At 43.0% G+C, this 12,345-nt stretch overlaps 1 protein-coding gene across 9 annotated transcripts in view; it reads left to right on the top strand.

Annotated features, from left to right (window-relative positions):
* RBM25 (RNA binding motif protein 25) overlaps positions 1–12,345 on the top strand; it is a 443,084-nt gene that overhangs the window by 181,483 nt on the left and 249,256 nt on the right. For 6 of the 9 annotated variants that reach the window (XM_069208940.1, XM_069208933.1, XM_069208937.1 and 3 more), the window contains 3 exons: positions 6,989–7,051; positions 7,392–7,475; positions 10,791–11,047. In XM_069208940.1, coding sequence (XP_069065041.1) covers positions 6,989–7,051; positions 7,392–7,475; positions 10,791–11,047 — 404 coding nt within the window. The remainder of the gene's footprint in view (positions 1–6,988; positions 7,052–7,391; positions 7,476–10,790; positions 11,048–12,345) is intronic. The other 3 variants (XM_069208932.1, XM_069208935.1, XM_069208934.1) reach the window with 2 other exon arrangements.

Below are 12,345 nucleotides of genomic sequence, written 5' to 3'. Positions count from 1 at the left end.
GCATTATAGCCTATGGAATATTTTTTGTGCTTGCTTCTTTTTCATGTACCGTGGGACTCCCACTTTGGGAATGTTTCAAGCATATGAATTTATGAAAGATACCAATACTGGATAAATTTTTTCTTCTGCCCTTTTCTAAGTTTTCTTTTATCTCTATTGCGTAAGTGCCAGAGGTCGATCATGGGTGGTAGGGTGTCTGTCTTGGTTGGACTGTTCAGTCTATCTACTACTGGCGTGTGGTCTGAAATGCCTTGGGCTTTAAATGTCACATCTTCGAGTTTGCCTACATGTTTGTGTTGAGTGAGAATTATTTATGTGGGAGAAGCTGCAGTGAGGCGCTGAGTAGTACGTATATTGTTTTTGGTGTGGATTATGGGCTCTCCTGAAGTCACTCCGTTTCCATAAAGGGATGTAGAGTTGCTGTTCCAGGTTGATAGACAACCCTGCCTATTCTATCCACCCAGGTAGCAACTAGGATTAAAGAGCTGACATTTGGAAAAAGGACATCATGGACTCTTGGTGGCACATACATAGAGCATAGATTTAGGGTGAGGTCCTCCCAGTGTCCGGTTACAACCACATATCGTTTAAGTGGGTCTGTCCATTGTAGGAGGCTGGCCTGGTTTGTAGTGGGTACCAAAGGTACTTACACCTTATATCAGATCCAGTTATCCCTTGTTAGTGAAATGCAGTCTGTGTCTAGAAGCCAGGCTGTCTAGAGGTAGCTGTAGGCAGAGCAGCCAAGATTGAACTAGGAGACATGCAAAGCTCTTGCAATACCACTGTTTTCACATAGTACTTCCACACATATAAGACAATACTCAGTGTTACAAAGATAAAGGTACTGTATTTTAGTCACACAATGCTAAAAATACTTTGGAGACTATACTCCCTTAGTAGGTAAGTAAATTTCACAATATATACACTAATAACCAAAAACGTGTAAGTACACAGTAGGAAAACAGTGCAAATAGTGAAAAACACAATAGGTTGCAATGGGCCTAAGGGGGAACACAAACCATATACTAAAATAGTGGAATGTGAAAGTCAGTTTCCCACCTAGGCAAGTGTAGTGTGTAGAGGGGCGCTGGGAGCTGCTCAAGCCCCAGGAGGGCAGAAGCCTGTCTGTGAGGTGGCAGGAGCTGGGGCTGTAGTGAAAACCTCAGAAGACTGGTATTGCAGTTCTGGCAGTCCACGGTGGAGCCCGCAGGGTCCATGGAATTGTGCAACCAATATTGGAATCGGTATTGGGGTACAATTCCCAGTTGGTAGACACCTTACTTGGCCATATTTGGAGTTACCATTGTGAAGCTGTACATAGGTATTGAAGTCTGGGGAAAATGGGCCTGGACAACATGAGGGTACCTCGGTTAGTGCAGGGGTGCCCTTACACACAGGTACTTTGCACCCAGCCTTCAGGGTCTGAAGGCTTGATATATAGGTGACTTATAAGTGACCTGGTGCAGTGAAAATGCCTGTGAATTAGTGCATGCACTTTCACACCGGCTGCAAATGCAGTCCAGAATAAGCCTTTGTATGGTCTCCCTATGGGTGGCAAAGGACATGCTGCAGCCCATAAGGATCCCCTGGAACCCCAATGCCCTGGTTACCTAGGTACCACATATTAGGGACTTATAAGGTCGGGTTCCAGTATGCCGATTTGGAGTGAAATTCTGGGTTACCAGTATGTAAGTACAAATTTGGAACCAGAGAGCATTAGCACTTGAGTTCTGATTAGCAGGACTCCAGTAACACGGTTCAGCATACTGGCAAAACAGTGAACAGACTGACAAGTACGCCACAAACCATGAGCACTGTGGTTCTGGCTAGCAAGATCCCAGTGACCCAGTTAAAACACACTAACAAACACTAACAAACCCGCCAAAAATGGGGGTAACCATGCTAGAAAGAGGCTACTTTCTCACATCCATGGGCACCGATTTCTTGTTCTGTTCTCTGTGGATCTGGCATGTGCTAGTAAGTTGTAGCCAAATCCATTTAAGGCCTTATATTGATTGCCCCGGAGGTAAGTATTTGGATAGTTTTTTAGGGCGACGAGTGTTCCGAGTTAGGTCTTCTATAAACAATTCAGCACTTTGCCTCTCCGCCCCTTCAGGGACCCTAACCACTCTGTTATTGTGCTTCGCTCTTCCTTCTTGTTCCTCCAGCTTTTTGGCTGTGGTGGTGTTCTGCTTCGTTAAATTTTGAACTTGCTCTTTGAGTTGTTTGGTTGTGGATTGTAGTCTGGTAATGTGAGTTTCTGCAGCGGTGACCTTGGCATATATTTGCCTGAAATCCTAATGTAAATGCTATGTGTAAGGAAATGCCTCCTTGGCATGGTTGCCCCCTGACTTTTTGCCTTTGCTGATGCTATGTTTACAATTGAAAGTGTGCTGAGGCCTGCTAACCAGGCCCCAGCACCAGTGTTCTTTCCCTAACCTGTACTTTTGTATCCACAATTGGCAGACCCTGGCATCCAGATAAGTCCCTTGTAACTGGTACTTCTAGTACCAAGGGCCCTGATGCCAAGGAAGGTCTCTAAGGGCTGCAGCATGTCTTATGCCACCCTGGAGACCTCTCACTCAGCACAGACACCCTGCTTGCCAGCTTGTGTGTGCTAGTGAGGACAAAACGAGTAAGTCGACATGGCACTCCCCTCAGGGTGCCATGCCAGCCTCTCACTGCCTATGCAGTATAGGTAAGACACCCCTTTAGCAGGCCTTACAGCCCTAAGGCAGGGTGCACTATACCATAGGTGAGGGTACCAGTGCATGAGCATGGTACCCCTACAGTGTCTAAACAAAACCTTAGACATTGTAAGTGCAGGGTAGCCATAAGAGTATATGGTCTGGGAGTTTGTCAAACACGAACTCCACAGCACCATAATGGCTACACTGAAAACTGGGAAGTTTGGTATCAAACTTCTCAGCACAATAAATGCACACTGATGCCAGTGTACATTTTATTGTAAAATACACCACAGAGGGCACCTTAGAGGTGCCCCCTGAAACTTAACCGACTATCTGTGTAGGCTGACTAGTTTTAGCAGCCTGCCACAAACCGAGACATGTTGCTGGCCCCATGGGGAGAGTGCCTTTGTCACTCTGAGGCCAGTAACAAAGCCTGCACTGGGTGGAGATGCTAACACCTCCCCCAGGCAGGAATTGTCACACCTGGCGGTGAGCCTCAAAGGCTCACCTCCTTTGTGCCAACCCAGCAGGACACTCCAGCTAGTGGAGTTGCCCGCCCCCTCCGGCCAGGCCCCACTTTTGGCGGCAAGGCCGGAGAAGATAATGAGAAAAACAAGGAGGAGTCACTGACCAGTCAGGACAGCCCCTAAGGTGTCCTGAGCTGAAGTGACTCTAACTTTTAGAAATCCTCCATCTTGCAGATGGAGGATTCCCCCAATAGGGTTAGGATTGTGACCCCCTCCCCTTGGGAGGAGGCACAAAGAGGGTGTACCCACCCTCAGGGCTAGTAGCCATTGGCTACTAACCCCCCAGACCTAAACACGCCCTTAAATTTAGTATTTAAGGGCTACCCTGAACCCTAGAAAATTAGATTCCTGCAACTACAAGAAGAAGGACTGCCCAGCTGAAAACCCCTGCAGCGGAATACCAGAAGACGACAACTGCCTTGGCTCCAGAAACTCACCGGCCTGTCTCCTGCCTTCCAAAGATCCTGCTCCAGCGACGCCTTCCAAAGGGACCAGCGACCTCGACATCCTCTGAGGACTGCCCCTGCTTCGAAAAGACAAGAAACTCCCGAGGACAGCGGACCTGCTCCAAGAAAAGCTGCAACTTTGTTTCCAGCAGCTTTAAAGAACCCTGCAAGCTCCCCGCAAGAAGCGTGAGACTTGCAACACTGCACCCGGCGACCCCGACTCGGCTGGTGGAGATCCGACACCTCAGGAGGGACCCCAGGACTACTCTGATACTGTGAGTACCAAAACCTGTCCCCCCTGAGCCCCCACAGCGCCGCCTGCAGAGGGAATCCCGAGGCTTCCCCTGACCGCGACTCTTTGAATCCAAAGTCCCGACACCTGGGAGAGACCCTGCACCCGCAGCCCCCAGGACCTGAAGGACCGGACTTTCACTGGAGGAGTGACCCCCAGGAGTCCCTCTCCCTTGATCAAGTGGAGGTTTCCCCGAGGAACCCCCCCCTTGCCTGCCTGCAGCGCTGAAGAGATCCCGAGATCTCCCATTGACTTCCATTACGAACCCGACGCTTGTTTCTACACTGCACCCGGCCGCCCCCGCGCCGCTGAGGGTGAAATTTCTGTGTGGGCTTGTGTCCCCCCCGGTGCCCTACAAAACCCCTCTGGTCTGCCCTCCGAAGACGCGGGTACTTACCTGCAAGCAGACCGGAACCGGGGCACCCCCTTCTCTCCATTCTAGCCTATGTATTTTGGGCACCACTTTGAACTCTGCACCTGACCGGCCCTGAGCTGCTGGTGTGGTGACTTTGGGGTTGCTCTGAACCCCCAACGGTGGGCTACCTTGGACCAAGAACTGAACCCTGTAAGTGTCTTACTTACCTGGTAAAACTAACAAAAACTTACCTCCCCCAGGAACTGTGAAAATTGCACTAAGTGTCCACTTTTAAAACAGCTATTTGTCAATAACTTGTAAAGTATACATGCAATTTTTATGATTTGAAGTTCCTAAAGTACTTACCTGCAATACCTTTCGAATGAGATATTACATGTAGAATTTGAACCTGTGGTTCTTAAAATAAACTAAGAAAAGATATTTTTCTATACAAAAACCTATTGGCTGGATTTGTCTCTGAGTGTGTGTACCTCATTTATTGTCTATGTGTATGTACAACAAAGGCTTAACACTACTCCTTGGATAAGCCTACTGCTCGACCACACTACCACAAAATAGAGCATTAGTATTATCTCTTTTTGCCACTATCTTACCTCTAAAGGGGAACCCTTGGACTCTGTGCATGCTATTCCTTACTTTGAAATAGCACATACAGAGCCAACTTCCTACACTATGCGATCAATTGTGACCACATCCAGCTTAAGTTGTAGTGTACCACTGAGATCCAGTATGATGGCCATGGTTTTGCATGAGGAAGGATCATTCGTGTGTAGGGTATCCGTGGTTTTCTCCACAGCACCGCCTGCAGTCGTCATTACCACTGTGTATTTGTCAAGATTGTTGGATTGTGTGGGTTTGAGGCTGCGGTGTCTCACCATGGCACCCCAAGTGTGGGGCATCTTGTGTGTCTTGAAGCTGGGTTGTCACCACTGTGCTCTCCTCACCAAACTATCAGCCTCATTTAGGTTTAGGCAGTGACAGCAGTATCCTGGTGATGCTGCCACTAGTCAGGTACCTGAGGCATGATCTGAGTGTTGGTCCAAAACCTCTCCCCAGAGCACCAGGCTCAGTTCTTTCCCCATAGGCTGACGAAGTTTTTGCGAGTATCTGCTGGGTCCCAAGCCCTCTTCCCACCACACCCCCTCCAGTAACAAGAGTTACCAGAGACCAGCAGGGCTTTGTTGAGGGTTCTCCTGTGGGCCACTGTACCATGTCCAGTGCGTTAGCATTTGTGGCTGGCCCTGTCCTGTGCCTCAGGTCCTGTATTCGCGACTGCCCTCAGCTCAGCTTTAGTGTGCGGCAATCTTCAAGCCACGCCCCCAACAACCACCTTATTTTTTAGAGAAATTGCGTTATCTAAGGTCATCTGTTAATGATAGTGGTGTTTTCAAAGACGATAGTCTGTTTTAGTGTGCCTCATGAGGTGCATAAGAATGCACAGCCATCTTTTCTTTCATCTTAGATGCTTCTCAGTTTGTGCTGATTCTGAAGGGAAGAACACCCTCTTAGTTACTAGCATACTTCTCTAAATGAGCATCCGCTACTGTAAGAATATATATATATTTTTTTTACATTTAGAGATTACTGTACTAGATAATTCTAAAACTTACTTTCAAGGGCGTTCTTCTAGGTAGATAATTTAGGAGGTGAGCCACCAGAGGGTTAATTAAGTTCCTAGTCAGTTGAAAAATGAACTGGCAATGTAATACAAGTGTTAAAAGCTTTTGTCAATCTAGTGTAAGATTTTGTTTAAATGTTTTTAATTGATAGTTACATGTTTAAACATATCATTTATAAGTAATTTTTACCTGAACTCCAGAGCGTTTATCAAAATTTGTAAACCTCCAATGCCTTGCCAAGAAGATGGAATAATACTTATTTGAGATCAAAAAATGCTTCTGGTGCAGGATTTTCTCAGAGGTCTTCCACCCGACTCCTCCCAAACTTTCTGGAACCGTTAGAGATCCTTAAAGCAGGAAGGGACTAGTAAAATCTGCTTGCCTGCTTCTTCTGAAGATACTGCCAGGTTTGATTTATTTTTTCTGCTGTGGAGTTCATATAAACCTGGTAAACAGTACAAGAATGTGTAGCAGCCTGTTCTCAGTTGGATACATTTCCTGTGAGAAAACACTGTTAAAGTTTTAACACCATGCATATAACTATTTTGCTGTAATCCATTGTGCTCTCCCCTGTTTAGTGACTTGCCCAGGATTTGAGGAGGGCACAAATGTTTTCAGTCATTTTGTACCTTTTTCTTTGGTTTAAACCTACATTTTACTCCATTCACTTAAATGTATACTATTAGGGTTTTAAAATTTTAATCTCTTCAGACAATAAGGGCTCACGCCTGCTTTAGGGAACAGTTGAAGCCCCCAGAACTTCTTGTTCGGGCTGCTGTAATTTTTGCCTTCCTCAAACCGAGTTAGCTCGCTTGCAGGTAGTTTGGAATGTATGGGTGAAAGGGATAGTTTCTTAGCACCCTTAGAGCAGCACTGTTTCTTTCACACACATTCATTTAAAGGTCTAACTGCATTTGAATTTGTAAATTAGCTAGACCTAGAAAACTTTGTAACTGTAACCAGAGGAGTAGTATAACCCTGCTTGGGTCTCAGACCTTCTGACAAACTGTCTCTTCCTGAATTTCTATTTTTTTCCAGGAGAGGCAGATCTCTTCTGATGTGAGGACCGTCCCTCTGGAACGCTCTTCATTTGGAGTTAAGGTCTGAGACTAATAAGGCTTTGTTTAAAAAAACATATTTAACCAAACTGCTTAAATTTATTTAGTTATCTTGATGCCCTTGGGCTGAAATGTAATAAATTATTTTATGCATTTTTTTGGGGGGCAAAAGTGACCAAATTCACTGACTGTATATTGTCAAATTAAAATTAGTTAGACTCGCTGAATAAAATGTTGATATGGTCTCTGTAAATATTTAACAGGATTTTTATTAATTATAGGTGTCACTTACCCATGTGTGATTCAGCATTGTTTTTAACTTATTTTTTTGCTAGCTACAAATGTAATTTTTATTTTCCCTGAAGTTTTCTCTTCTCTCGTAGGAGGACATACATGCCATTGAAATGGAAGATGACAAGAGAGACTTGATATCTCGAGAAATTAGTAAATTCAGAGATACGCACAAGGTAATATTTATTTTCGTTAAACATACATTTTAGTATTTTTACAGATACGAAAAAAGAACCCCCTACCCATAGATTAAATTCAACTCAAGTACAAAATAATTTACAAAAGATGTTTATAGAAGGCATACATCTATAGAAAAATGGCAACCGTGCATATAATACCATGTTCTGGGGCTTTTTAAGCTAGCCATCATTTTATATGCAATCACTTGTTGCTGAATCAGTTATGTCTGCTCCCCATCATACCCCGGAAATAAATGTTGTATTTATGGGTAAATCATTAACAAGGTTTGGATATATAAAAAGTTGACTTACGGGTGGCTACACACAGCAGATATCTAAAAGATTGATAACTTTAAAATTCACATACCTTTGTTTATAGAGTACAGTGGGTAACCTAAACATTAAGTAGGTTAAGGTTTACCAGAAGTACCACATTTTAGATGCATGGAAGAATTGTAAATTCCCTCAGCTAATCTATTCATTGACCCCCACCATTATGATAGAGATCATATGGTGACTAATGCAAGATGAAACTCAGCTTGGAAAATAGCATGGAGTAGGATGTAAGTATGAGTTTCTTTTTTTTATTCTATCTTGGATACCCCCTTGAAAATATGCAAAGGGGTAACTGGCTTGGAAGTAGCCCAGACATTATGCCCAATGAATCCTGTCTTGCCCAGATTCCCAATCTACATTGGTTGCTCTGTTAACACTTTCTGTTGCCAGAATATTTTCTTTGCTCAGATTGTCATTGCTTGATAGTTTTTCGGTTTTGTGGAGTCCGCGCATAGAAAAGGATTGTCTACATAGTATTAATTCAATCTGCAAGAACATTTGGCATGTTCGCCAGCCATTTTTCTACCCTCATCTCAGATTCACATCTGCTTTTTAATTGTCATGATGAATGTTTGAATGGACCTGACAGTTATACTCGTAGATGTTACCTGTTATCTTTCCCATGCCCCCAACCTTATTTTTTTTGCATGAATTTTAATTCTCCAAATGTAGTGGTTTTAGGAGCAAGTTCACTACTACACCCCTGCTTCTGATGATCTTTGCCAAAGAAGCTTTGAATTTGTTTTTTTTATGTAAAGCCTTTAAGTAATGAAGGTGTATACAGTGCTAAACCATTTCTTCTGTTCTTATACGTTCTAATTTGCGGGTAAAAGCAGAAGAAACTACAAGGGACCATCTGAATATTAGAGTTAACCTGGATAGGCGTTTTTTGTTCATTGCTGGACCATGGATTATTTACCTCCCCCCCCCTTCACACACAACTGCCAAACATTCATGTACCCCACCTTACAGATCACAAGTTGAGGGATGTGGGGGAGAGGGGGGGACTTAATTGACTGTAGTCTCCAAATGTAATTTTCCTTCAAGAGTTTGACAACCCCGCCCCACCCCCCTCCTCCCCCACCGCAGGTAGTTTGTAGCCCAAGTGGCCTGTTTTTCCATGAGTAGGAAATAAACTTAAGGGGTTGGTGGTGTGAGTGGGGAAACAATAGGCATCACTTAAGATCCTCAGTTGTTGGGTGAAGGAGCTTAGTGAACCTTTGCATGTTTTTTTTAGACATGTATATAATTGACACTTTGCCGACCTTCAGGGTAACGTTATTTTAGGGGGTGTCCATTTACAGCACGGATGAGTCTGAAGAATAAAAAGGTAAGCCCTATTTTTTTTGGACTACTTTTCTTCCTTTCCTGTTTTCTTTTCCATATGTGTTTTCATTCATATTCCCTTTGGTCTAATTTTGCACAAAATGTTATACTAACTCTACTGCAGGCACCCACAAGGCAACTTTTGATTTTGATCAACAGATGTGGAATAGTTATGTATTTAGAAATAAATGACTATTTTCCACTGAAGCTCAAGCTCACGTTAGCAAGTTGTGCAGTCCAAGTTAATCACTGTCCAAAAGAGGGTTAAGTGAACATTTAATGGATCATTGGCAAGGTTTTGTAATGACATTTGCAAAGGAGCTTAACCACACAATGTAAGTATTGATAATTTCAGCATGGCGCCTTTCCATTGAGTGCTGGATTCTAAGGTAAGTTAAGTATTCTCTGATTATTAGTCAGTAGTCCAAAGCAATTATCAGCATTACTCCTTCAACTTTAAAGTCCACAATATTGTATCATTTACCAATGAGTTGGGAGAGCTGCACCATCTTGTATTCCCGATGTTCTTGTGCATTGTGGGTAATAACCTTTCCAATATCTATCCTTTGTATCTAACACTGCTGGTGCAGGTCACAGAACTGTATGGCAAAATAGTTTGGCACATTCATGTATTGTTTTAGCTTTACTTTTGTAATTCAGTCGTCTGGTCCCTCTATGCTCTGCAAAAGAAATGCCAGCAGGTAAGATTATGCTTACAGTTAATGTTTTAAGTGATTCTGCTCCTTTGTGTTATTCGAGTTTTTAATTTCATTTCAGTGGTGGTAAAACATGAAGCTGAAGGGAGTAAGCGTGTCTTTCTACTCAGCTTGTGCAAACAGTAGGACCTTGCGATGCATTGTCATCTGTGAGCCCTTACAGCTTGGAATTTGTTTTTTGTGAACAATGTACTTGCTCTTCCTCCCTGAAATGTAGCTTATAGGTAAAGTAACTCAAGTTTTGGCGGTCCATGTCCTAGCACAGCATCTGTAAGTTAAACCAAAACAATTGCTTCCAAGGCTGGATTTGTCAGTCTTATGTTTGTTGCCCTTTAGGAAACCTGGGGGATTGTTATTGTTAAACATAACATGTTACAAATGCAGGGGAAAAATTACTGATGGGCAGAGGATTGTAACATTACCAGCCCTTATTTGATATGTATTGTCAAACCTCAACAAGTTTAGTTTTTCTTCCTTCCTTACGTTTGTTGGTTTATGCTCACTAGCTATTACTGTTCACTGTGTAGAATTTGATCAAGGCCTTCTTGTTTAAAAAGCACATGTATAGGAAAACTGAATAGACTTAACAGTATTTTGTCCCTTAGTGGCTTGTGCTTGGTTGGCAGGGACATGCTTGAGAAGTAAGGTTAATGTGTAGTATTTGTATCCAGTTGATTTGATTGTTTCCCAGTTAGTGTTCTGCATTTCATTGTAGTTATGTGCATACATCTTAGAACAGAAGCTCTACAAATCAGCCAATAAGCACAATGCCTGACTTTCCCTTAAGCTTCAAAGTTGGAGAATGCGGGCCTCTGTAGATTTATTCCTTTGCATGAAATTAGTTTTCAAATTTGCTTCACTTTACTTTTTAAAATCCTTTCCTCTAATTTATTTGGAGGATGTTAACTTGCAAAGCTTTTCTATTGCGTTTTAGAAACTGGAGGAAGAAAAAGGCAAAAAGGAGAAAGAAAGGCAGGAGATTGAAAAAGAAAGAAGAGAACGAGAGCGCGAGCGTGAACGTGAAAAGCGAGACAGGGAAAAAGAGAGGGAGCGTGAAAAGGAGAAAGAGCGTGAAAGAGAACGGGACCGGACAAAAGATAGGGACAGGGATAGAGACCGAGATCGTGAGAGAGAACGTGAAAAGGAACGAGACCGCCTTAGAGGAATAAGCAACGATCGGAGCAGGTCACGGTAATAATACTTTTTCCTTGTATGTTTATATTGTGTTCCGATGTTTAAGGATAATACTGAGCAATCTGCTGGGAAGGATTATGGTTTGATTGGTAGCAAAATATATTCAACCTTGGCCAGTAAGAGGTTTTTCATTATAATCCCTACCTTTCAGGGCAAATTTCAGTATCGTGTGTGCAGTGAAGAGCCCAGTGTTTTTACCTGTCTAATACATAGTTCACACAGTAGCAACTTGTTTTGCCTATGTTTAACCAGTTGCTAGTGTGCTTTTACAATTTCTAATCTTGAGCCATTCCTCTGGCTTCCTTCAGTTTTGCACAGTCGATTTCCTTGAAGAAAAAAACAAAACACATGGTATTTGCTTTAGAATGGCCCTGCATATTCAAATACCTTTTCTCACCAGAGAGAACCAGCCTGCTCATCCATGTGAACTATTTTTCTTCAGTACTCTGGCCATGAAAGCTTTGAATACAATTTTTCAGTCACTAGTTTAACCCTAAATTCCTTCTATTCCTATATCACAGCAAACCTGCAATTTGTCAGTGGCCTAAGCACTCACTGCTGACTTGTGAAATGCTTTGCTGATTACCAGTGTGAATCCTGGTAGGCCAACACATCTTTTCACCAGATTGCGATAAAATAAGCACTATTAAATAATATGAAAGCATATTGACTTTTTTGCTCTTGAGGTCTTGCAACTGCCAGACCTGAAATATGAATTACTTGTAAGTTTCTGTCTTGCAGGGCAAGCCTATCAGACATATTACTGTCATCTAGTAGTCTGACCTGTAAATTTAGCATGTAAAATTGTGGGTGGGTACTGAAGGAGGCCAGAAGATCCACCACCGCTTGGGTTGTTTTTTGCAACAACTGTTCCTGCATCGTATTGTACTGAGAATCCATTCCCCTTCCTTCTTGTGATAAACAAGGGAGAGTACAGATTTGAAGTCTACTTGAACTTTAAATACACAATGGCACCACAGAACTGCTTTCACTTTAGATGGCTTTCCTGATGGGTATAGGTATATGCAACCATTCTCCACGGCTCTAGTGTGACACTGGGACCTTCTTGATACTAGCACGGTTTATGGGATCACAAGTTTTAACCGAACAGGTTTAAATTGTTGGTGGATGAAGTGTACCTGAGTCATGTATTTCTAGATCTCTTGCGAAGACTGTCTTTAGGTGAATCATGTTTGTAAGAACCTGGGTGTAAGGAAATTCCTCCTTGGCATGGTTACCCCCTGACTTTTTGCCTTTGCTGATGCTAAGTTTTGATTTGAAAGTGTGCTGAGGCC

This window comes from Pleurodeles waltl, chromosome 9 (assembly GCF_031143425.1).
Source record: "Pleurodeles waltl isolate 20211129_DDA chromosome 9, aPleWal1.hap1.20221129, whole genome shotgun sequence".
Taxonomy (NCBI): Eukaryota; Metazoa; Chordata; class Amphibia; order Caudata; family Salamandridae; genus Pleurodeles; species Pleurodeles waltl.
The sequence above is the reverse complement of the archived record's forward strand: the minus strand, read 5'-3'. Positions and strand labels throughout refer to the sequence as shown.